Raw genomic sequence first — 25,539 nt, 5'->3', positions numbered from 1 at the left:
TTTTAAAAGTATGTTAAGTATTTTTAAGTATTATCTTTGAAGCAATTTTTCCTTTTAAGTGTTATATTTCATCAGATTGTAAACTCTTAGGGCACAGGATCTGTCTTCCCTTTTAGTATTTATATCTGCGGCACTTAGCACGGTGCCAGGCCCGTAGTGGCTACTTAATACTTGTTTATTGAATATATGGTCTTCACTGAGACTTAGAAACTTGTTTCTAGGCCAGAGAAGGTGAAAACTCACCCATCAGAACCCGAGAATCCTGTAGAAGAGTGGGAGAGTGATTTATCCCATGACAGCTTTTGTCTGAATCCCATCAAAAAAGATGAGATGAAGACAAATGAAAGCACAAACTAACATCTCTCTCTGTCTCTCTCCCTCTTTTTCTCTCTGTATCTCTTTTGTGTCTTTCCCTGTCTCACTTCTATCTGCCTCCTTCCCCCCATACTCTCCACACTCCCCCACCCCACCCCTCATATTATAATGCTTCAAAATTTGCAAAATGCTTCATGTCTATGATCTCATTTGAGGTTATGAGGGAGGAGCTACTGGAAATATTATCCCCATTTTATAAATAGGGTACTGAGGTTCTGGGAGGAGAAGTCACTTGCCCACAGTCACACAGAGAATTAAGTAGGTGAGGCTAGATTCATAGGATCACAGATTTCGACCTTGAAGGGACCCTTGATGGAGTCCAATCTTTCTCATCTTATAGATGGGGCCGCTAGGGCTCAAATTTAGAGAAGGGATATAAGGTCACATATTCATTGAGCGACATTGCTGGGATTTGAAGTCAGATTTTCTTTTTTGTCCCAATATATTTTATTTACTAAATTAAATATTTCCCAGTTACAGGTAAAAAGTTAACATCCATTTTTTAAAATTTTGAGTTCCTAATTGTCTCCCCTCCTCCCATCTCATAATCTTTCTTGAGAAGGCAAGCAATTTGATATCAGTTATACATGTGAAGTAATGCAAAACATACTGCCATATTAACCATGTTGTAAAAGAGAACACGAGGGGAAAACCCAAGAAAAACAAAGTAAAAAAAATTCTCCAACTTGCATTCAGACTTTACCAGTTCTCTCTGAAGCTAGATAGTATATATTTTTAAAATTTTCTTGAATTGTCTTGGATTATTGTTTTGATCAGAGCTGCTAAGTCTTTCACAGTTGATCATCATGCAGCAAAGCACGTACAAAGTTTGTCTGGTTCTGCTCCCTTCACTTTGTATCATTTCATAAAAGTCTTCTCAGGTTTTTCTGAAACCATTGAGCTCATAATTACCACGCAATACTATATTATCACAATCATATAGTACTTATTCAACAATCGCCCAATTGATGGGCATCTCTTAAATTTCCAATTCGCTGCCAACACAAAAAGAGCTGCTTTAAATAGTTTTTGCTTGTGTTGGTTATTTCCTTTCTTTCACATTGAATCAACAAGGATTTATTATATGTGCATGCACTGTACTAAGCACACATAACAAGGCCTCGGAAGGGGAGTCTGGGGAAGTCCCCTGGCATGGTAGGAGCCAGAAGAGTGATGAGGCCTTCTCTTCTGCGCTTGGCCAGCTGGGAGGGTCCAGCACAGCAGCCTCATTACATTCCTGCAGGAATACTTTCATGACTGCTGCCCGAGCTGGTGCTAGAAGGCTAAGCTAACTTCTCAGAGGGCAACATTTCTAAGATTCCATAATGAAAATTGGGATTTCTTTCCAATCCGACTTGCTTTTGTAATGAACTGGCAGGAAGCCATGAAATCTTCATCAGCTTCTACTCCACAAACTCAAAATATTAAAAAATGAATGTTAATTTTGTCACCCATGGGGAATTGGTGTGGTGAGGGCCAAGTTTCCCATAAAAATAAACAAGTAAGTAGAAAAGAGAAACAGTCACTACCTTGATGCTTTTCTAGAACAGAAGAGTTGCAGTAACTTCCCATTGCCTCAAAGGTAAAAACAGAGACTCCTCCACTTGGCATTCGAAGCCTTTCCCAGTCTGGGTCCAGCTTACATTTGCTGATCCTTGAGGTGGCTTTCTCTCCTTGCTCTACAATCTAGCCCAAGTGACTGACTAGCAGTTCCAAATATATGATCATCCCTCTCCAGACACCATGACTTTGTACAAGAAGGGAATGCTCCTCCTCCTCACCTCTGTCTACTGGACTCCCTCATTCCTTCCAAGGCTCAACTCAGGTCCCATCATAGGAAAAGGAAACAGCCTTTCCTGATTCTCCTAGTTGCTCAGGCTCTGCCTACCCCAGGAATTACTTGGTGTGGATTCTGATTTTTCTTGTCTTTGAGCACATAGTATTTCCTCCATGAGAATGTCCACTTTTTGTCTTTCCTCAGTCTCTTCCACATAGTAATAAAAGCTTATGGAAGAGAATTGAACACAGTGAAATAGAGAGGCAGCTAGGTGATGCAGTGGGTAGAGTTCTAGACTTGGAATCGGGAAGACCCGAGTTCAATTACCGATCAGACACTAGCTGTATGACCCTCAGCAAGTCACTTAACCTGGATCTGCTTCAGTTTCCTCAACTTTAAATGAAGAATAAATTAATAATACTTCCCTCCCATCCTTTTGCAAGGGTCAAATGAGAAAACATATAAACAAATATAAATGCCATATAAATAAATACTAGTTATTAATTTTATGAAGTTGAATCCAGTTTGATCTGCAAGTCATGTACTGATTCCCAAGGGTGTTAGTGACTGAGGATCTCAACTTGTTCTTGGGCATGTCATGTGCCTCCAGGTGGTTCTTGGGCTGAACCTAGAAGGAAGGCAGGGATTTCTGGAAGTAGAGGTGAGGAGGGAGAACTTTACAGGCTGGAGATAAGAGGTGCAAAAACCAAAGATAGTCCTTTGTACCCTAAAGCACAGGGATAATAGAGGAGTGATGTGTGGAGGAGAGGACTGGAAATGGAGGAAGGGGCTGGTAAACGTGGGAAAGGGCTTTGCCTTGGTGCCCCCAGCTGGCTCTCTGGCTAGGATCAGCAGACTCCAAATTCTAGACCCTCCTCTGTGATCCTGGACAAATCAGTGAAGCTCTGAGTATTCCAGACACAGGCCAGCCTAGTTTGAAAATCATGAGTGGCACCCTGGGGGACCAAAAAGGGAATGTCCCACAGGGTGTATGTGTGGGGTAGGGAGAGACAGCCCAGTTCTCCCAAGGCCAGAACTTCCAGGCATTTAGCTTGGAACACATGCAAATCTGCATCAGTGGAGGGCATTTCTTCAAAGGGAGGAATGACAGATCTGGACTGACTTTTTTTTAATGACAGCAGAAATTGCTCAAGAAATGACTATTTGCTTGACAGAGCTCTGTAATGGCAGAACCCCCTCCCTCCCACACAAGTCTACTCCAACTGAGGAGCCTTCCTATTTTCCTCCTAATCTGTGTTACGATTGTAGATCGGTGATTTAGAGTTGAGATAGTTGTTTAGTTGTTTCAGTTTGTCCGATCCTTCAGCTGTGTGACCCTATCTGGGTTTTTGGGGGCAGAGATTTCAGAGTGGTTGGCCATTTCCTTCTCCAGCTCATTTTACAGATGAGGGAACCAAGGCAAACAGGGTGAAACCATTTGACCAGGGTCACACAGCTAATAAATGTCTGAGGTTGTCTTTGAATTTCGATCCTCCTTACTCTTAGGGCTGGTGCTCCAGTGCACTACCCGCTCCAAGAGATCTCAGTACAAACTCCATTTTAGAGAACAATCCAAGACTCAGAAATGAGAGGACTTGCTCCAAGCATGGAATCCCAGGTTCTCCAACCCAAAAGCCAACTGATTGCAAAAAAGGGAGGCTTCTGGTGTGGTAGAGGTGAGATCTAGTGGGCAGATGCTCACATACCCAGTAATAGTGAAAACACCTTCTCCCCAATTAATAAATGGTCAAAGGACATGAACAGGCAGTTTTTGGAGGAAGAATTTAAAGCTCTCTATAGTCATATGGAAAAATGCTCTAAATCACTATTGATTAGAGAGATGCAAATCAAAACAACTCTGAGGTACCACATCACACCTATCAGATTAGCTAACATGACAAAGCAGGATGATGATAAATGCTGAAGATGTGGGAGAGTTGGAACCCTAATTCATTGTTGGTGGGGCTGTGAGTTGATCCAACCATTCTGGAAAGCAATTTTAAACTATGCCCAAAGGGCTACAAAAATGTGCATACCCTTTGACCCAGCAATACTGCTTCTAGGACTGTATCCTCAAGAGATCATAAAAATGGGAAAGGGTCCCACATGTACAAAAATATTTATAGCAGCTCTTTGTGGTGGCCAAAAACTGGAAATCAAGGGGATGCCCATCAATTGGGGAATGGCTGAATAAATTGTGGTATATGAATGTAATAGAATACTATTGTGCTATAAGAAATGATGACCAGGAAGACTTCAGAGAGGCCTGGAGAGACTTGTATGAGCTGATGCTGAGGGAAAGGAGCAGAACCAGGAGAACTTTGTACACAGCAACAACCACAGTGTGCAAGGAATTTTTCTGGTAGGCTTGGTACTTCATTGCAATGCAAGGACTTAAATAATTCCCAGTGGTCTCTTGAGGCAAAAGGCCTTTCACATCCAGAGAAAGAGCTATGGAATTCAGTCACAGAATGAAGCAGACCATTTTCTTTTGTATTATGTTTTGGTTTGTTTTATGATTTCTCCCATTCATTTTAATTCTTCTATGCAACATGACTAAGGTGAAAATATATTTAATAGAAATGTATGTGTAGAACTTATATAAAACTGTATGCCATCTCAGGGAGGGAGTGGGGAGGTAGGGGGGTAGGGGAGAAAGGAGGGGAAAAATCTAAAATATATGGAAGTGATTGTAGAACACTGAAAAGAAATAAAATAATAAAAAAAAAAGAAAGAAAACACCTTCAAGGTGCTGCTTTCCGAAGGCTGGCACTGAGCGGCCACTTCAATATCCATCGAAACACATTAATTCAGCTCCTATTCAATAAATGATTGTTAAATTAAAGTGCTTGTGGAATACCAGCCAAAGAGACAGGTGTGAGTCTGCTCTTGAAAGTGATGCTGTACCTTACTACCCCAAGAAAACAGAAGAAAAAATAATGCCAACAAGCTAGGATTTCTGACTTTTTCTATTCAGTTATTATCAGTTTGGATTTCCAGCAAGAAGTGGCTTAGAGAGGCCCAAGGTCAAACCTAGAGTAAGTGAAATGGGCAGGATTCAAAGCTAGGTTCTCCACCTTCAAACAAAGCTCTCTTTCCACGATTCCCACATTATGAAGAATTGAGAAAAGGGATTTTATAGACTACCTTGACTGCTGGGGTTCAAAGATCCCCAAGAGGTTGATAGACAGATTTCAGTGGCTCCAGGAACTTTGATGAGCAAAAAGAAAAATGCACACCTTAATCTCTAACTGAAATTTAGCATTTCCTTAAATTACTTAAAAACATTATTCTGAGAAGGGATCCCCAGCTTGCCAAAGTTGGTGGAGGGAGGAGTCCATGACACAGAAGAGGTGAACACTTCCTCACAGATGAGGAAACTGAGGCCCTTATAACATAACTCCCTACGTTATAGCACAAGAACAAGGTGGGGAGAAGCCTCAGCAGGAGTGTCTATACTTTGTTTTATCCTTTAGGAAGAGGGTCTCTTCTAAGTTATGGATATGTCCTCCAAGTTCACTAGTCAATGATTTAAAAATTCTCCTTTATTTTTTAAATTTGTCCTGTTTTGATAAATCAGTTCTCTTCAGTCTACCAGATCCAATCTATGGATTTAATACATAAGTTAATCTAAGAAGGCAAATTGCCAACCAACCTCGATGGTACATGGTTAGCCAAGAATTTTGCCTTTTGAAGAGGAATGGGAGTTAAGATTAAAATAGATGACCCTGACAGTGCCCTCTAAGTCCCAAATCTATGATTCTTTAAGTGGTCTGTTCTTTGTAAAAGTCTGAGAACCGTAGATCGGGAAGAAATTCTGAACAAATGCTCTAGCAAGGTCTGTCCCTTGCCTACTTTCTGAAGACTAGGGCTGCAAAAGAGGGGCCAGTCTGCATAAGTAGATGGAGTTCCCAGCCAAGAGTTTCCCACACAAGTGAAATCACAGTTCTGGACTGAAAAAAAAAGTGGAGACAAAGGAGAAAAACAGAACATTCTTAGACCACTTTTTGCTGCCCTGAAATGGCAAGGTATCATCATAGATTTGTGATCAGAAAGATTTCCTGGGATGAGAGACCATCTATCTACCTGCTCCAGGTCAGCTCCTATGATCATAAATATGCACAAATCAGTTTCCACGAGTCCTTGGCTTGCTCATCTGAGTGCCCCTTGTCTGTGAACAAGCAATGAGTATGACAGGCATCAATCCTGATTTTCATCCCCAAATCTTAAGGCTTTTCTGGAATGTCATGGGCCTTAAACTCAATTTACAAAGATTCTTACTCTATATTCTAGGTCTCTAATAAACAAGCTAACTGAAGGCTGTCATCATGAAGTCTCATACATCTCTGCTAGGTTGAAAGGCTTCTCTAAAGATCATTCTTTATGAGGCAAAAAGATTTAATGAAATAAAAACAAATTAATTTAATTAGGTATATTATTCTGATGATCGCCTTATGATTAGTTCTGAAAGTTAGTTGGTAGCATTCCTGGAAATGTTTTAAGCTTTCGTCGGCATAATAAAAATGTATTGACTCAATTAACGATTTTGGGGTCACTCCTCCACACTGCCGACACGTACTTGACTTGCCCACAAGCTGTCTGAACTGAAAGCCTCTTGTAAGAAAGGCAATCTCCACTGAGCACAGAATTTGTAATCCCAAAGCTGGTTTCTTCTACCTCTTGCACATAGTCTTGATTTCACTCATGACTTAGGTCCCAGGGCCCCACGGTCTGTGCCAAAGAATCTAGAAGTTGGGACACATCAAATTTGTAGCACTTCCTATTTATTCTAATTCTTACCTCAAGAGCTTTTAATTTTTATCTCTTGCTTCATTCATTTCTTCTAGGTAGAATGTGCTTGTGGGAAATCCACTTTTCCCCCTTAAGTCTCTGCCTTTGTTTTTTTTTTTTTTAATGGTATTATAAAGCTGGAGTTTTTTTATTCTAGTACCCAGAGAATGCTAGTTATCAACCACAGTATTTCTGTAATTGTTGACTACAGAGTTTCAACAAGAACAAAAATAAATGGTTACCATGTTGACGATTCAAAATGAGAGCTGTTTATCGCAGCACTTGGGAATCAACCTTACAAGAACGGAGTACAAAGCAAACTTGAATGTCCACATGGACAGTTGTGCTTCTGACTGTCAAGGCTGGCTGTCTAAGCTTCACTGGTTGCTCCTGGGACTTTCAGGATTCCTAAATATCCTCCACTCTTGCTACCTTGGGATGGAGCTTCCTTCCGGGCCTCTCTGGAAGCGTGTAGGGCTGCTCTCTCATCACACAGGGGCAATGGGGCACACTGCCCATTGCCCCTGAACTTCTCAGGATGGTTCTCATTGGATTCTTATTCTTTGGTCTGGTGCCAACTGTGGGATTTTTGTTGAAGTATGCACAGGGGAGCTAGAGGGTCTGCCTCCAGCTAAGGCAACCATCTCTGCTGGAAACGTCCTCAATATATTTTCAGGAAAAACTAGCCCATCCTCTAGGGCAGATGTCACTTCTTTTTAGAGAGGAGGTGATCTTCCAGTTCTCAGTCTGTCTTATGCTATTATTCCCTTCCAACACCACAGAGGTTCATAGACTTAAGGGCGGCAGGGACCTCACAGAGCATCTTGTACAACTGAGGCTCAGAAAGGCCACTTGCCTTAAGATTACATAACTAGTATTTGAAGGCAAAGTTGCATTGATTTCAAACGGAGAGTCCTTTCTGTTGTTTCAAACTCTGCTCAGTTCTTGACTTCGCCATTTAGAACATTAACTTGAAAGCATCCAGAGGAAGACAATAAGCATGGTGAAGGGTTTCATGGTGATGTCATTTGAGGATGAAAGATTAAGGGATATAGGAAAAGACTGGGGCAGGGTGGAGGAGCAGAGCTTGCTTCAACTATTACACACTGGTCAGAGTTCTGGCTTTGGTGTCAGGAGGGAGCTGGTTCAAATCCTGCCTCAGATGCTAGTTCTGTGACCCTGAACATCTCATAACTTCTCAGTTGCCTTTTCTGTAAAACAAGGGAGGTGGACTTGATGACCTAAAGTCTCTTTTAGGTCTAAATCTATGACCCTATTAAGTGTCCGAAGGCTGTCTAATGTGGACAAGCGAGTTTAGACTTGTTCTGCACAGCCTCAGAACTTGGACAGGGGCAGAGTCCTCCTTAAAAGAGCTATTGAAATTCAAAATCTGAAAAAAGAATGTGAAAATCGTTTTTAACATGTAATCAGGAAAAAATAAAAAAATTTTTAAAAACAGCTATCTGAAAGTGGAACGAGCTGGCTGATTGGGTGTTAGTCACAGGTCCACTCTCAACTGAGTCAAGCATCCATTAAGTGCTTACTATCAGCTCGGCCCAGTACTAAATGGGATGAAAATACACACAAAAGCAAAACACAAAGTCCCATCCGCAAAGAGACTACACCCTTGATGGAGAAGTCAACATATAAAAGAGAATAAAAAAGTAGCGTGGGGGGAGGTACTCACATAAAGGCAAGTGAAGTCATACCAAGACAAGTAAGGCTGGTCTAGGTATTTCCTCAAAATGGAGGTTCTGGAAGAAAGTCACCGGGGCAGAGTTGTACAGGTAGAAGCATCCTCCAAGGATGAGACGGCAAGACTTTCAGACTGCAAGCCAGAGGCTCATATCTTAACCTTGGGAACAATATTCCCCCTGTAGGCCAGACCAGATTTTCCTGAAAAGGTAGTGAGGAGGCCCAGCTGAGACGGATGTCCGAGCTGTGGTCTTCTGGCAAAATGCTGCATAACTGTGTCAGATATGCGTTAGAGAGAATCTGCTGGGAAACGCTAAGCAGTCATTGCACTGGGGCTCTGTTCGCTGTAACGCTTCACTTTTCACACTGTAGAACCACATACACCTTCCTTCTCTCAAGATAAGCAGCACTGCTGTCCTTGAGCGTGGCCCACCTACTACCATGGTGGTCCTGTGTGGCTAGCTAGCTTTGACCACTTTTATGTCACAAATCTCTAGTTAAGAACAAAGCCAATACATTTTTTTTTTCTTTTGGAAGCAATCAGGGTTAAATGACTCACCCAGAGTCACACACAGCTTGTAAGAGTGAGGCCAAATTTGCACGCAGATTCTCTTGTCTATCCCAAACCCAGACAATTAGGTTAAATCATCTCCGAGCTGCCTTCCAGGTCTTCATGTTACAATTTAAGACTTCTAACTTTGCTGGCACGGTGTCCTTTTTTGCTTCCCTCTAGCATCGTTACCTTTCATAAAAACCCAAGTGGAAGAAAAACCCTGATGCTACTGGGAGATCATTAATTAGAACCATTTTTAATAAGAGCTTATCACATGGGGTGGCCTGACCAGCTTCCAAGTTCAAGCCCGTTGCCCTTCCCTACTTGTCCTGGTATCCTGTCTAGAATCTGGCACCTGCCAGATGCCTGTTCTGTGAGGGGACGAACACTGAGCTGGGTTGGGATAGGTGTTTCAGGGTAACCCTGTCATTACCCCATATGCCACCATTTTTGAGAATTTAATGGCCTCAAGCCAATTATATCTTATAGGTTTTAACCATAAGTTCTAATTAGGAGACAAAGACTAGTTAGTAAAAGGGAGCATGAAAATGTAGAGTGTATTATATAACATTTCATATCAAAGATCACTATTTGGGGTCAGAGAATTCAAACTAACTAAGGGTCAATCGAGTTCCTAGAGAATGGGATCTAGTCTAACCCCCTCATTTTATAGAAAAAGCAGAGGCCCAGAGAGGGGGCACTTCAGGGGTTAAGTACACAGAGCTATAAATGATTTGCCCAGATTTCTCTGGCACAGCCACTGTTAAAGACATGAACATAGTGACTCAGAGACACAGAAAGACTTGCACAAACTGATGGAGAAGTGAAGGAAGCAGAACCAGTGCAGACATGAGTGCAACAATGTGTGAATGCCAATAACTCACCTCCTGGGGTTCTATGGGCACAGACATTGCAAATGCTGTTATCAGCCGTTCCTGTCAGTTTTATGGGATCAGTTCTCTTTGCTACAAAGGATTTAATATCAGTGGGAGGTCTATCAGGAAATACCCGATAAAAACAAAAGGCACCCACTGATCCTTCAAAGAAACACATAAACCCGAACTTTAAAGGTTAAGGTGATGTTTGTTCACTGGTTCTTTAGGGAATTATTCATCAATGCTGGCGAGACATTCATGGTGCCCACTGCCCTTGCCCCCGTGAGGGGAGTTCAGAAAAAGGTTTTGCATGTAAAGGAAGAATATAAAACTATTTATTGACCACCGTTCACCAGTATTTACAATGAAGTAAACAATATACAATTGTATAACATTCCAAGGACTACAAAGTTATTTTTCTTGCCTGACTCCCACGGAGCCGAGTGACCCAAATACTCAAAAGGCTGGTCCTACATTGAAGGGATGGGTTGGGATAAAGAAGGAAAAACATGCACATCAAGAGTATAGAAGACTACCTAACATGGTACATCTGCTTCCCCATTTATGCCCATAGTTAGGAAAACACCCATCCCTCCCTCCCCCTGTGCCTGCCCTTTGGGCAGAATATGAACGTTCCAGCAGATGGGGATGTTATTACATGATTAAGAGAGGACCCTTTGGTTAGTAAAATAAGATGGGACACCCCTACTTTCCAAAGTAGGAAGTCCAAGTTTTTCTTTTTTTAAAAATCAAGGCCAAAACAGTTCTATTTTAACATTTTAGGTAAATGTTCAAACAAGTTCCGGCAGCATTTACCCATGAACATTTCTAACCTAGAACTGGGCAACATCAAGGATTGAGGTGCCGGACCCATAGCAGGGTCCTGCCAACAGCATGGCTACCCTTCCACAAGTCCTGGCAGGCTGCACTCTAGTCCAGCCAGGCTTTGGGGAGAGTATCCCTTTTGGATAAATGTGGAGCTGTCCTTTGCATCCAGAGAATGTTCACCATCACTTTAATAGGGCCCTGACACTGAGCACTACACAAGTGTGAACACTCCAGCAAGGCTGCAAAAGTGCCTATAAAATCATTCTCTTCTGTTCAAAAAGAAGTTAGTGTTTGGAAAAATGAAGGCAGCAGGTTTTCTGCCACTCAGGAGAAACAGGCTCTTTGGCTCCCCAGAACTGAGCAATAATGGGAAATGGCTGCCGGCAGCAACCTTTCAAGAGATTTACCTCTAGGTGTAAAATGTAGCTTTTATTAGTAAGTTGGGTTTCAAGTGAATGTCAAAATTCTACATGGACACAACATTGTCTCAGACAGCTAACCTTAGGCATACATGGGGGCTAAACATTTCTTAGGATTCAGAGTAGTGACTACAGAAGGTATTAATCAGTATTTATAAAAGTTTTTCTCTACTGTGGAGGAAGTTAATAATTCCATATCAAATACTCTCTTCTGTGATAAATGTTAAGTAAATGCAGAAAGCTTGTATTTACTTGTTCAGTTACCAGTGCTGTTGATGCAAAATAAAAACCAGCCCAAACAAAAAACCAAACAAAAACAAAAACCTACTTTAAAACCTACCCAACTCAGTTCTCATTAGATGCAGATGGTGCTCACACTGCTAACAAATTAAAGAATGGAATTGTATCCAGATTTTATAATATATATATATATATGTACGTGTGTATGTATGTATATATATATATATTTAAAAGCAACATAAATTATTGTGCTTCATCTTCAGGACAGGAGTGCCAGGTCAGTCGCTCCTCATAAAAGGCGATGACTATCTGAGGACATTTCATGTTTGCTTCTTTGGCCAACACCAAGTCAGCCTCATCGGAATCTTTCCTGCGTGGAAGGTGGAAAAAATTGGGTCAAAAAACAACCAAAATATTTACACAATTTTAAATTGCTGATTTAAGAGATGATTAGGCTTCTAATTAAATCAGGGTGAGGGTTAGGTCTGAAGGCTCTGCTCCGAGTGCTATTCCTGGGACTTTCTCACAAACTGAGGACCCAGTGCAGCACAAATCAAATGGCTTCACACTTCACCCTGCTGTTTCTTCCATATAGTATCAGATTTACACGAATCTCAATAGACTCAATTATTCTTATCTTGACAATGGAATGAAATTAAAAGATCGCCAAAAATATTTGGTGGTTAAAAGCTTTCCTTTAATTTCCAGTTCTAACGCCCTTGAATCCTACCCCTAACCACATACATGTTATGTTAGTTGAATAGGATGGGCAGGCAAACATCGATTTTGATGCATGCCACTGGAAACAGTAATGAACATCAACTGGCTCACAGTGCCAGCCAAGTGCTGATGGTCAACTTATTAAGCCCCATAGTTTAAAAAAAAAAGTCATTGGTCTAAACTACATTACAATACATCTTTTTGCAGGAGAGAGGAATACAAAGTAATCTTCCTGTTTATAGGACAGCGTCATTGGCTCACAGAGAATGGCCTTCATGTCTCCCCAGCTCCTTTAGATAAGCTATCTTTTCATTTTTGCAAATGGAGAGATTTGTCTTTAAGAGGTGAAGGGCTCTGTCTATGGTCTAAAGTATATCATTTGGTTTAGTCACAGAAGATTCCAAAGTACTTCTAAGGAAGGCTACACTTTTTATACAATCCCTAAAAGCAGCCAATCCCTACCCCCTGCCCCCACCTTCTACATGCTATCTACTACAACATCCACCTTGAGAAGCCACTTTGACTGCCACAGACTACTGCGTCTGACACTGTTGTCTTTTATTTCTCAGTTTTCAGGGGAAGGGATGGTCTAAGAGACAATCGTGGGTAAACTGACAACGAACAAATGCTGAGGATTCCTCCCATGTTTATACACTGTCCTATGGGAGCTGAAAACTCTGAAAGCTATCACATCTTCTTTACAGGGTAATCTTGAATCTTTCCTTCCTTGTGCTTATCCTATTTGCCAAACGACCCTTTCCAACCTTCAACAAGTTAGCGAGGAATACTGGTGGACAATTTTTGCTATGGTTTTAACAAGTTAACCACTATAACTAAAGATGAAGTACGTTCAAACACATCAATTTGTCAAGGATGCTTTTATTTGGATGAAAACAATATATCCTTGAAGAGTTCACCCTTAGGCCTTGAACCTTGATGGTGAGCTCAAAAGCTTACTGGTTATCTACAGCCCACCTGCTTCTGCTACTTCCCAGCAGCCACCACAAATAAGCCTGGGTCCTTGCTGAGACATCCTCTGGCAAGGCTGTCTCTTTGTTCACCTCTATGGTTCACATCTGACTGATCCCCTTAAGGGCCTGCTCAAGTTATCTTCTCCCAAAGTACTTCCTTCCTGCAGAGTCAGACTCTGTTCAAATGTCCCTTTCTCTCAGTACCCACCTGGGCAGCCTTGAGGCATTAAACTGGATAATCTGAACATCTCCTTAGAGATGGCTGGGTTATTTTTAAATTTATTCCCCAACATATGCACCCTGCCCCCTTACCATTTCATGAGAAACATCAGCTCCCCACTGCTGTCGGTAGCACCAATGATTCTCTCCGGGTCAAGGCCCCGAGCAAAGCCCCGTGGCTTGTCAGCCTGTCATGAAAGGTCACAAGAGTCCATTAAGCCAATGCTCTCCCCACTGGCACATCTGAGTCTGGCCAGCTAGTCCAAATCCCTCATTTTACAAAGGAAAGGAACAAAGCCCAGGAGTTGGGATAGAATTTCCTAAAAGCTACGATGAGTAATCTAATCAGAAAATCTAAATGGCTCAAATGGGAATCTAAATTCAGCACTGAACAAAACCCCCAACCAAACAAGGTCTTGAACTGTCAATTTAGAAAGACTAAAACTTTTAAAGTTAATTGATGTGAATTATCGGGATGACTGAAACTCAATACAGAACACTAAAATGCACAACAGGACATGCTATGCCACTGGAAAGACACCAAACTCCTTGATTGGATTTTTTGTTAACAGCAGTTAAGTTTTTGGGTTGCCTAATTCAATCAAGGCCGCAATACTTAATATCCTCACATAGAAGAGAAATGCTGTAGATTCCCCACCCCCATCACCAAGCAGAATTTCATGGGGGAAGGGGGCCTCTGAGATCTATCTGAGCAATTCAAAAGTCAGAAGACAAAGGTAATGACAGCCCATTTTAAACACAGCCGATTTTCTACTCTCCACAATGAATTCACTACATAAATACTGTACAGCCCAGGGGTTCCCCAAACCCTGCGCGCTTCATCGCCTGTGACATGAAAGCACATACTCCCACAAGCACTGGCTGCCTGTTCATGGATGCTCTGACGCTGACAGAAAGCAAAAACTGCCCTGGTCAGGGGCTTTGGTGGAGTTAATACTATACAATGTGAGACAACACCTCTTAGAGGAGAAAGATTATAAAAATGCACCAATTACAGACCATGACCCTTAAGTATAGGAAGTAGGTTTATGGAAAGTCCCTGGGACAAGTCCTTGGGGACGCACACTTGGACGGAGGCCATCCAAGATCCAAACACATGCCCTCTTTTTGAACATGTCCTTTTAAAGGGGCACCTTAGGTGAGGATGTGTGGGAGAACAAGCCCCCTGAATCAAGAGACTTGGGAAAAGGCGGCTAAAGCCGGGGCTTAATGAAACATGTCTCCTGGTGGGGATAGGCTTGGGGGACTTTGGATCACTGAACTAGGGCTGGCATGGATCCCAGGCAGTTCGTCCCAGAGAGGAAACTGAGGCAAGAGCTGGGAAATAGGCTGTGCAAGACCAAGGGGCAGAGGTCAACTGCCCAGGACTTTCCAAGTGGAATAACTAGCTTCAGAGTCATAATGGAGATCTCTGGGGGGCCCTCCCAGGGAAGAATCCAGAACACTCACCGACTCACGCTTCTTTTTCGACTTGCTATCATCTGACTCGCTGTCAGACAAAGACTTTCTCTTGGCTCCATCTTTTTCTTTACCAGCCTTCTGAGAATTCAGAAACGCTTCAATTAACTCTGGACAATCCAAGTTTTCCTCGGGTTCCCATGTGTTGTCGGCACTGTTTGGGAGAGTCCAAGGTGATGGCGTTCAGCAGATGGTAGGCCCTCAAGGACCATCCCATTTGAGTATCTCCACAAATGCCCTTGTCACTAGCAGGAACAACCTGGCATCCAGACTAGGGAGGGGGAACCTGGCCTTCTAGGTCCTCAGGTATGGCCGTTTGACTGAATCCAAGTTTACAGAACAAATACTTTTATTAAGGGCATTTGTTCTGTGAAGTTTGGGCTGCACCTGAGGACCTAGAGAGGCACAGGTGGCCTCAAGGCAGTAGTTCCCCACCCTTGGTCCAGACAGGTGCCAGCATTTAAAAGTGAATGAGCAGTTTGGAACAAGTGTGTTACAGAACAGGATAGCATGAGATCTAAAAGAGTGCATGTAACACAACCGACAGACCCTCCACCATCCCAGAGCCCCCAGGGCTTCTCAAAGAGAGCCATGTCTGGACAATGGCTGCTTAGTGGAGGTCCCAGACTTTGAACACGACCTCCCTCCCCTTCCCAACTCAACAGTTAGTTAAGAGCTCAGGCAAGCTCTCACTCATCTGAATGCAGCAGAAATGTCACATACTATCTATCTCCAGAAGGAGAGGTTGGGGGTCCTCAAACACTGACACAAGGAGAGGGCTCAGAGTCAAGGCCGTCATCTTTACCTCCTCCTCCTTGCCACAAGTGCTCAAAGTTGGAGGGATGGTGGCCAGATGTGCTTTGAGGGTCAAAAAGGCCTGGAGGACAAGTTCTGGTCAGTGCACCAGGGAGAAGAGGAGGACAGAAGAGGAGACATGGGCCTAGCTCAAGATGGGAGCCCTGAATGTGTGGTGGGTCAAACCAGCTGGATTCTGTAAGTTCCTCAGCCATTCATTCAAAAAGCAGGTGAGGAAGAACCAAAACACAGAGGGCAGACACATCAGAAAGCAGGGTAAGGAATGTGGTGTATAGGAGGAGAGGTATGGGCCTGAGTCCACTGGTTGCAGGGACAAGGTGGGGGGGGTATGTCACTGGGGGATGCTGGCAGAGGTCCTAAGAGCTTGCAGGATTGTGAGGAGGAACCACTAATGGAGAGGGTTAAGGGACCCAGGTTCCCTAATTTTCCATGAAGTCTATTAAAGCAAGGAGCTAGAAGGATTGTCCAAGGCTCTCCCAGGGGTTCCCCAGGGCACAGTGGAAGAAGACTCAGCAGATGGGTGGGCTATGAATAAGGAGTCAGGTTGTAGAGGAGCAAAGGGGCTCCCTGTGGGCACAGGCAGGGTGGGAAGCACCTGCAACAGTGGACCAGGCCCTGTGCTAAGTGCCTGGCAAATGTGATCTCAACTGATGATGCAAGAAAGTGCTGTGGCAGAATGACAAGGTGCAGTAACTGGATGAAGTGGAGGAGAAGGATCTGCCACAGAGGAAGGAGAAGCAGGCCAGAGCATGGTAGTGCAAGTTGGGCAAGGAGGGCAGAGGGACTCAGGAGTATGAAAAACCACCAAGGCCACTGGAGGCACAAGTGAGGATGCAGCCAGAGCTGGACACTGGAGAGCAGCCTAGTGAGATGTCCAGTCTTTCTGCAAGGCTGGTCCAGCACCAGTGATAACAGACTCACAGCTCAAGTTCACACAGCAATTTCCTCACAGATACACTTCCCATTTCTAAAAAGGACACAAAATCTGTGCAGGTCCTTATCAAAGGGCAGTGTCTTGAACTCAGGTCTTCTGGCCCCAGATGCACTGTTTGCTGCCTTTACTAGACCATGCGCCCTTTCACCTGCAGGGAAACCTCACAATTCTCTAGCTGGGCCTCAGTTTCCTTAACTTTAAGTGGGCACAGTAGCTTGTGTGTGATCTGCTTTACACAAACCTCAAAGCCCTGTCTGACTCTTGGTTAGTACCATGAGACACACGAGGAACAGGCAGCAGCCAGGACTTCTGAGAATCTCCAAAAAGGTGCCGGCCACATCTATGGTCCAAATGCTGCTTCATAATCACTTAGGGAAGGAAAGCAAATCAACTTTTTTACAGATCAGAAAACTGAGTCCCTCCCCTGCATCAGCCTAGAGGAGCCAAGCTGTCCTTGTGAGGTAGACAGATGAAAGGCAACACAAAAACTGTCACACATTTAGTTTCTTTGGTTCCTCGGCAGGGGAATTCTAGCCTGGTCCCTGTCCAGTCTCAGCTCCAGCCCTTGCACTGAACGAAGTCCCCAGATCCCCAGGTTCTAACATTGGGAGCTTTCTCACTATCCACATGCAGGGGGACACCATGGCCCACCCCACACCCCCAGGATCCTCTGAGAACCATGGGATGTGGCCCGGGTATGGCAGGCCCTCCACGGAACGCTGCCTGGTATGGGCATAAGCCACAAGGAGCCACTGTTGGGCACACCAGTTACTGACCTCACGTACCTGCCACCTCTACAAGGAACCTCCTTCCCACAGACTGAGATACCAAAGTGCACATCAAGCTTGAACCTGCCTCTTTTCCTTTCAAGTTAGACAAGGCAGTAATTCCCCAGGGCATAAAAGGTGATGCCCCTTCCCTAGTTATCTTGCCATCACCCAAGAGGGGTCACAACAGGGAGGTGGGACACTCCTGCCACGTTCCCTGCTCAATGTCCTCAGGATGGAAAAAATGCCGCTCTTTCCAACCTTCTTTAACCTGTATCTATTTTCCTATCTACCAGGTTCCTCCTGATACTCCATCCCCTCTCTCCCCTAGGGGAAGGGATTCAATAATTCTGTCTGCCCAGCCCTGGACACAAACACCCAAAAACACCCTGCAGAAGAGGATTTTCATACTGTGAGAAAATTCCCCCCAAACCACCCATTATTTGAGGACAAAGCAATAGGTACCAGTTTTTGCTCCCTCTCTCTGCCGCTCGAGCTTCTACATCTCCTCATCAATCTTAGGATCCCCAGCTTTCTGTTAAATTGAAGTTAAAGCCTGGCCACTGTGCCCGCAACTGTAGATCTGACCCAGGGCTGCGAGCCAGTCTTCACAGACCCCTGATTCCTATTTATCCAGAAGGGAAACAAAAGGCTCACTTTTCATGATCTAGATTTAACGACCCAATGGGCAACGTTCTAGAAACCCTCAAGTGCCCTCTAAGTCCATGCTGTTATTCAGGCAGAGGTAAACTTTCGGCTCTCAAAATTGTGCCAGCCACCCCCCCCTTCTATGTGAAATGTGAAACCAGCATCCTGCTCATCTGGGAGGTGTAGGGTTTGGGTTAACCATGCACTTCCTGATTCCAGAAAGGCTCCTTTTATCAAAGAAGACTTTATTCAAGCATAAGGCTGATTGTACTGAGCTCTTTCCTACTTGCACTTGGGACAGAGAGACTAAACCTTGAGGGCAGAGCCTTCAAATGCAATGACTTAGCCATGTTAGTAAAGAGACTAAGATCAGAGGCTGCACAGATAATGACTGTGTGTGCCTGTTAACACCAATCTTCATTTCTAATTGGTAGCAGGACCAGATTATGTCTAATCAAGTGTAATGACAGGGATCAACGTGGCTGAAATACAGAAACATTCCTTGTAAGCTGGGAAGAAACCTTTTCCTACAATTCCATTTGCCCACCACTAAATCTGGCTCGAGCTATGGTCCTGCAGAGGGCGCCATCCTCCTCTCGGGCCCCAGGGGTTATCCTCCCGCTCCCCTCTGACCCTTGGCTGCCAAGGCCTGGCCACCTGGCCTTCTACCATCTTGTTCACACCTCCTTTCCTCTGACAGTGCCACCTGCTGGATGGGCAATGACCTTCCTAGAGTGCAGGTCTGACCATTCCACTCCCTCTTCTCCAAAGCTTCTGCGCTTCCTTCCAGGGCCAGTCCACCCCCACCCTCTGGATTCTAGTCCCTTCTCTATTTCCTATCAACCCATCTTTTCACTTCTTGTCTTCCTTCTTCAGATGGTGAGCCCCCCAGGGCAAGAGGTGTGCCTGGTCTTTCTTGGAACCCCTGGTGCTGAGCATATAGTAGGTGCTTAACGTTCATGGACCCAGGACACCTCCATAGAGAAAGTCACAGAGCCAGGCAAGGAAGCACCTGTGGTTTTCTGTAGAGGGTTCAGGCGGGGGCTCTATCAAGCTGCCAAATAAAGGAAATACAACAAGAGCTCTGGGACTTCTCCCAGGCGGCAAGATTTCCTCCTCAGCCCAATCTGTTTTTCCCCGAAGCTCCACCTGGGGGAGTTGAAGGTGAGGATGCATTCAGTGGGTGCAGTTATTTGACAGGGCAGTAGCAGCTTCAGCCCCACCCCCCCCATCTGTGGATTCCAAGGAGCTGAAGCTACAACATTACAATGTAACTGTCTGCTAGGTTTCTTTTTCACGGTCAATGCCCTCGTACCATAATTACCATTTGGATTCCTCCTACGCCCTGGCTCTTAATGTGGGTGACAAGCACCCTCAGCTCAAGGCCAGATGCCCAAGGCCCCTTAAGGCTCCTCCAAGGCCCTCCTCAAACTTGGGCAGCAAAAAAGTCACTTTCACAACAGAAAAAACTACAAAAACACCAACTAGCTCATGTCCAAGTTATCCATGCCTTGTGCACCAGGTCGTTTAAGAGATACAAAGACTCAAGCCAGGGCCTTGCAATTTTTATGGGAAGATGTGGTCTAAAAGGGAGAGGGAGTGGGAAAGCTAGGTTGAAAAAAATATACAACTGGACGTTTATCCCATTAGCTATGAGGCTCAGTGGACAGAGTCTGAGCTTGCAGTCAGGGAGACCAAGTTCGGACAACTGGCACTGACTGGCAGTGTGACCCTGGGCAAGTCATTTCCCCTCTCCCAATGAAGTTTTCTCATCTCAAAAATGAAGATAAGGTTGGTATCTACTTTCAGGTTTGCCTCGCAGATCAAATAAGACAGTCTTTGTAAAGTGTTCCATACACCTTAGAAATTACATGAAGGCTAGCAACAGGTACTATTGAACTGGTATGAATCACCATAAAGCCTGGTTCCACTGCTGTGCCTAAACTCCACAGCAGCAACAGCCCTGGCACCACCCATGGGTGACTGGAGCACAGAGAACTCAACTTCTTAGTTTGGGACCAGGGTTTAAAAAAAAGCATTCTGTCTCTGGAGGCTCAAGAGGCCTCCTGTCCACACAGTGGATGGACAGAGGTTCAACGCATAGAGGTCAATACTGCTACAATCAAAAGGCACTGAATGCTTCTCCTGATGCATGCCACAAACAGCAGGGTCAATTCTGTGGCCTTTACAACAGGACTAATAGGCCAGCTCCTGCCTGAGTCATCACCCCTACCCCCCCACCATGTTTCCCAACTTACACCAAATCGTGTACCCTGAAATTAGAGGTGGGGGTTGGGAAGTCCTCAGGCCAGTCACTGACAGAGGTCAGGGGGGCCACACAGGGAAAGGTCCTGGGCTGCTGAGCCCCAGGCTTTGACATCTGTTAAGTGCTCCAGACCTTCCAATACCCACAGTCCCATCTGACAGAGGCTTACTGGGGGCTGCTTACTCTGTAAAGCCTTTCCATTTTAAGAAATATTCCACTTTCCCGTTCACCACTCTCCGGTCCAACACCTTCTCCACCACAAACTCCTCGGGTTCCGCTTCCTCCACTTTCTTACTCTTGCCATTCTGCTTCTTTCCCATCTTTTGCTAAGAAGAGGAAAAAGGAAAGAAAAAAGAAAAAAAAGCCACGTCAAGCATTTGGGTTTCCCTGCTTCTTGCTCAGCTGTCACGGGGGTTAACTTCTAACATGTGGCAGCTGTCCCAGACTCCACTCGCTACTCTTCATTTCCCCCAGAAAAGACGCCTGGGCAGGAGGAAGAGGGCACCCCAAAGCGTGCCCGCCTGGACTCAGCCACTCCTGGCCTTCCCCACACTGGACACAAGAAGCCACTCCCTGGCTATCTTGCCCCCTTGCTGCAAAGTAAGGCTTCCTAGAACTGTAAACACATTCCCAAGTGCAGAGCCCCAAAAGGGAGCGAGAATAAAATGTCACAGCAGGATGCAAACAGACCAAACAGATGCTACCCAGGGACATGCATGTATGTATGTGGCCAGTCACACGGCTGGTAACGGAATCAAGCGTGTTAACAAGGATTGCAGTTTGGCAGAAAAAAATTGAGAGCCACACATGGTTAAAAACTCACTCTAAAATACAACTCAAGAGTCTCCAGGAGGAAAACCAAGGGGGCAGAAATCAGCCAACACCTGTCTCCCCTCCCACCCCTCAGCTCAAACAGTGAAGTCAAAGGTGACAAAGTCTTTCCATAACTCTCAGACTAGCCTTGACCACTTGAAACAAACCCAGAATGCTATCACCAAAATGATTTTGAAGATGAAAGAGGTGAAAAAAAAAAAGGGTTCCCATTTTTCTGTCCTGTAACAGAACAAGCTCTAAAATGGTGGCCCAGTTCATCAGTAATGCTATCAGGACTTCGGTAGGAGCCCATGTTCAGCGCTTTACTTCCTCAAGCAACAATGTTTTTGAGAATATTTTTTTTACTCACTGAAACAATTCCTCCAGATTTCCTAGTTAAGCATTCACTTTATGTGTTTTCTTGGAAGACAATAGCTTTTGTGCTGCTGTTTTTTAAACACAATGAAAACCCTAGTTGCTTGGTGGCTTAAGGCAACCTCCCAAACATAGCATGAATGCATAAAAAAGTGACTAGTGCCTCAAGATTCAAAGAGGATATATTTTGAATACTGACACATATATACACATTTATTATACCATATGAAACAGGAGATATTTTGGCTTCATTATAAATTCATCAAACTTATGATTCTGTTTTACTAAAAAAACTTCCAAGGAGATGCCCAGGGTGGAAAGACTTTGGCAGTGTGTGGCTACAGCACAGTCCAAGAGCTAGCTTTCTGCTTTTGGACACTGTATCAGCATCAGGGAAAGTCAGGAATGGTTAGGGAGGCAAATACAGAAACTGGGACAACAAAAAGCTGATCAGAATGGAGCACTGAACCCGACCTCAACAGAAGACAAAACAGCCGCTACCCATGAAGATAAAGAGCAGAGACCCCACGTTCAAAAGGTAGAACACAGCAGATGCAAAAAGCAAGAGGAAGGAGACAGAGGAAGAGGCCAAGCACAGAGACTAGGCTGGCATGACGGCCCCCATGCCCAGTGCCCTGCTGGGATGCTGGGTTGTAGGGTGCCTTTCACGTTCCCAAGGTTCTCTTCTGGAAAAATGAACTACACAGTTCTTAGCGTGGGGGCATTTCATCCTAGTCCCCTACTACTCTACCATGTGGCAAAGAAAAACAAATAGCCTTTCACAACTCAGTTGTAGAAAAAAGGGGACAACAGCAGAACTGGAACTTCCAAAAGGAAGGAATCCCTTTTGGGATTTGGGGGATTTCTCTGAAAATCCTATTGATTTTTTTATGATCCAAAGCTGCCATTTGGGGGTCCTCTTGGGAAGACCTTTGTGCACTTAGATACAAAGAAGGTCAGATGCATGCAAAGTTTTGGAAACCAGTGCGCACAGCACTTTCCTGGCTCAAGAGCTATTTACTGAGGTGGCAGCAAGGGAACCTTTTCAGACTCCTCCTGCTCATCCCTTCATCATCAGAGCCCTCCATCCTCCATCTCATGGACAGTTAACCCTTCCCTTCATTTGGGTTTCTTTGGCCACAGAATGCAGTAAATGCAAACTCATAAAAACATGGAGATTTGGCTGATGAAATCTAGGAAAAATTGAAGGAAAGAAGCGAGGACATCATCAGGACATCTTCCCAAAGTCACCTTAACACTATAGATGACACTCAAGCGCGTGGGAATCTCACCAGACAATCTTAGTATTTCAGCTATCAACTTATTCTCCATGGCATTTGGCTTAATCTAACATCACGTTGACTCATTACCAATTTTCTCTCTTTTCTTTACTGGGAAATCCAAAGACTGTATACAAAGTACATACAGACACTGTGGCTTCAGCTCTGTGAACACTCACCTTTTAGGCCTAAAAAAAATCACTAAAACAATACAGAACTCGATACAATGGGAACCATAACTTTGAATTTCGTGATTTTCATGTGAATTTTCAATGAATGTTCTTAATGAAGAGTTGCTCTCAGCCAGCATTAAATCTAATGGGTCTAAGCAGATGCAACTTTATGCACATTTTAGTGTAGAAATCAAGGTAGGAGGCATCATGAAATGGCCAGATACACATACTGGAGTTGGCAGAAAAGGCTGTTTTGAAATATGCACAAGGATTGGAGCTCTGTCCTTCCCTGGTTCCCAAAACTTACTTTCTAAGAAAATTACAACCTGGCTGATGGAACTTGGACAGACGTAGCAGTTTAGAGTCTCCCTGCCTCTCACAAAGTTAAAGAAAGAAAAAGTGGTTCAAAGAGTAACTTTTATCCAGATTAACTTTAAGAATAACCTAGCTTTTAAATTAAACATTCCTAGAGCAACAACCCCCAAACCCCCAATGCATGATAACTTCAACTTTAAAGTCACAGCCAATCAAATGGCTCCGAGGAATTCCATAGGCCCTCTCAGGTTGGCTGCATCCTATGCGATGGATACAGAAAGAAGAAAGGATGCTAAAGAAACCCTGTTATTTTCTCAGAAGATACTATGTAACTGCTGCTTTACGTAGCTTCATCAAACCTCCCTTTCCTGTCCTACAAAAACCCCTTGTGTGTTGGAGATGAGTTTCTCACTGTATCTGACTTTACTAAGTCACTTTCGCGACTTCTCTCCTGACCTGGATGGGGCCCAAATTCTTGGCTAAAGTTGGATGTGTGTTTAGAACCACAGAGATGCAAAGTTATAATTGTTTTTTGGGAGGGGGGGGAAGACTTGGGTTAATCCTTACATATTTTAGGTGCTTATTAACTTACCAATGTAGTTTTATTGGAGGCCATTTTTTATTGCAGACTTGAAGAGCTTTTACTAGAAAAATGCATGACAGTTAAAAGGAAGTTTACATGAGAGAAAAAGCTAGTTGAATACAAGTTCGGTCCTGATTCCAACCCCCACGTATGCAGCACACATCTCTCTCTCGACACAAGCGAGTTTGGACAAAGTCCAGTGGAGAAGCCCCCTCGGAGCTCCTGCGCACGTTCGGGGTGGCACATACCTAAGCCTCCATCAGCATGCTCACCTAAGCCCGAGCACTCGCCAGCCTTCGTGGGGAGGGGGCGGGGCGGGGGCACACACAAAGCCCGCGGCTCCCCAGACTGCGGGGCAAGGAGCCCCCGGGGCAGTTGTCGGGGAAAGCGGGCAGCAGTACTCCCAAGCGAACCCCCCCAGCCCCACACTGGAGATCTGGCAGATAGCCTGCAGACCCCGGAGCTCCCCCGACCACCCTGAAGCCGGAGCCTTCACGTGGCCGCCCGGCCGCCCCCTGCCCACGCTCCCGAGGCCAAGGCCAAAGGGAGGCCGCGGTCCAAGGCCAGGCCGCGCTGCTGTGCCGACCATCAGCCGCCCCCCAGGCCCCTCCCGGACCGCTCCCTAACCCCCCTCGCCCGCCTCAAGGACCCCAGCGGGGGCGGGAACAAAGGCCCGCACCGCGCGGGGAGCCGGGCCTGGCGCCGGATGCGCCGACCTCTGCCAGAGCTAACGGGACGGGCCCGCGGGGAGTCCGGGGGGGAGGAGGACCCCGTGGCCGCCGCGTACCCCGCCCGGCGCGCCCGTCCAACCCCGACGTGGGCGCCCCCTGCCCGGCCCGGGGCCCCGGGAGGGGGAAAGGGAAGGGGAGAGCAAGAAAGGCACCGACTTCACCGCCGCTCCGGGTTCAGGCCGCTGCTGCTGCCGCCGCCCGCCTGCGTGCGTGCGAGCGAGCCCTGCCCGCGGCCGCCGCTGCTTGCTGCTGCCTCCGAGCGAGCGGGCGAGACGGGCCCCGGGGCCGCGGCGGGCGGGCGGCTGCGCGGGGCTGGGCCGGGCCGGGCTGGGCTGCGCGGGCCGCCGCTGCTACCGCTGCTGCTACCGCTGCCGCTGCTGGGGCTGCCGCTGCCGTCGCTGCTGAGCACGGAGGGGAGGGGGGGCCCGAAGGTGGAGCCCTACGGCCGGCCGGGGCGGGGCGATGACGTCAGGGGCGGGGCTCCGGGCGGCGGGAACTGACGGGGGGAGGGGCGGGAAGGGCGTTCGGCCCCCGCCTCCGGGCCGTGCAGCGCCGAGGGCGGGGGGGGGGGGCGGCGGCGCCTGCACTTACCGTCGCAGGCGACGGTCCCCGGGGTGGGGGCCAGGGGGCGGAGGGCGGTTGCGGAAGCCCCGGCGGCCGCGCAGGGTCGGGCTGGGCGGGGACTCCCCACGCCGGCGTCAGGGCTGGCGCCAAAACGCGGGCCCGCTAGGACTTCCTCCCTACGGGTGGGGGCGGGGTCGACATCTGGTGGGGGAGGGGGCCGCGGGAAGAACGGGGCGGCGGAGTCGGGGCCCCTTCGGGCGGGCCCGACCAGAGTCGAGGCCCCAGAACGGGGGGCGGGGGCGGAGCCGGGGAGGGGGCGGACGGAGCCCGTC

At 46.0% G+C, this 25,539-nt stretch overlaps 1 protein-coding gene across 4 annotated transcripts; it reads right to left on the bottom strand.

The window, feature by feature from the left end:
• Positions 1-10,379: 10,379 nt before the first annotated feature.
• Positions 10,380-25,496, bottom strand: CBX3 (chromobox 3). Of its 4 annotated transcripts, none has more exons than XM_072650972.1 (6): positions 25,235-25,496; positions 23,922-23,973; positions 20,557-20,699; positions 14,934-15,096; positions 13,557-13,651; positions 10,380-11,923 (listed from the first exon to the last, which is right to left on the bottom strand). In XM_072650972.1, exons 2-6 carry the CDS (start codon positions 23,943-23,945, stop codon positions 11,797-11,799), a joined length of 552 nt encoding a protein of 183 aa, XP_072507073.1. In that variant the 5' UTR covers positions 23,946-23,973; positions 25,235-25,496; the 3' UTR covers positions 10,380-11,796. The 4 variants fall into 4 exon arrangements, with proteins under 4 accessions (XP_072507073.1, XP_072507072.1, XP_072507075.1 ...); XM_072650971.1 differs by lacking the exon at positions 25,235-25,496 and adding an exon at positions 24,800-24,951; XM_072650974.1 differs by lacking the exon at positions 23,922-23,973 and having other exon boundaries at positions 25,235-25,363.
• Positions 25,497-25,539: the final 43 nt, after the last annotated feature.

Source organism: Notamacropus eugenii, chromosome 3 (genome assembly GCF_028372415.1).
Source record: "Notamacropus eugenii isolate mMacEug1 chromosome 3, mMacEug1.pri_v2, whole genome shotgun sequence".
In the NCBI taxonomy this organism is placed as follows: domain Eukaryota; kingdom Metazoa; phylum Chordata; class Mammalia; order Diprotodontia; family Macropodidae; genus Notamacropus; species Notamacropus eugenii.
Note: the sequence above shows the minus strand (reverse complement) of the source record. Positions and strands in the feature narration are given on the sequence as shown.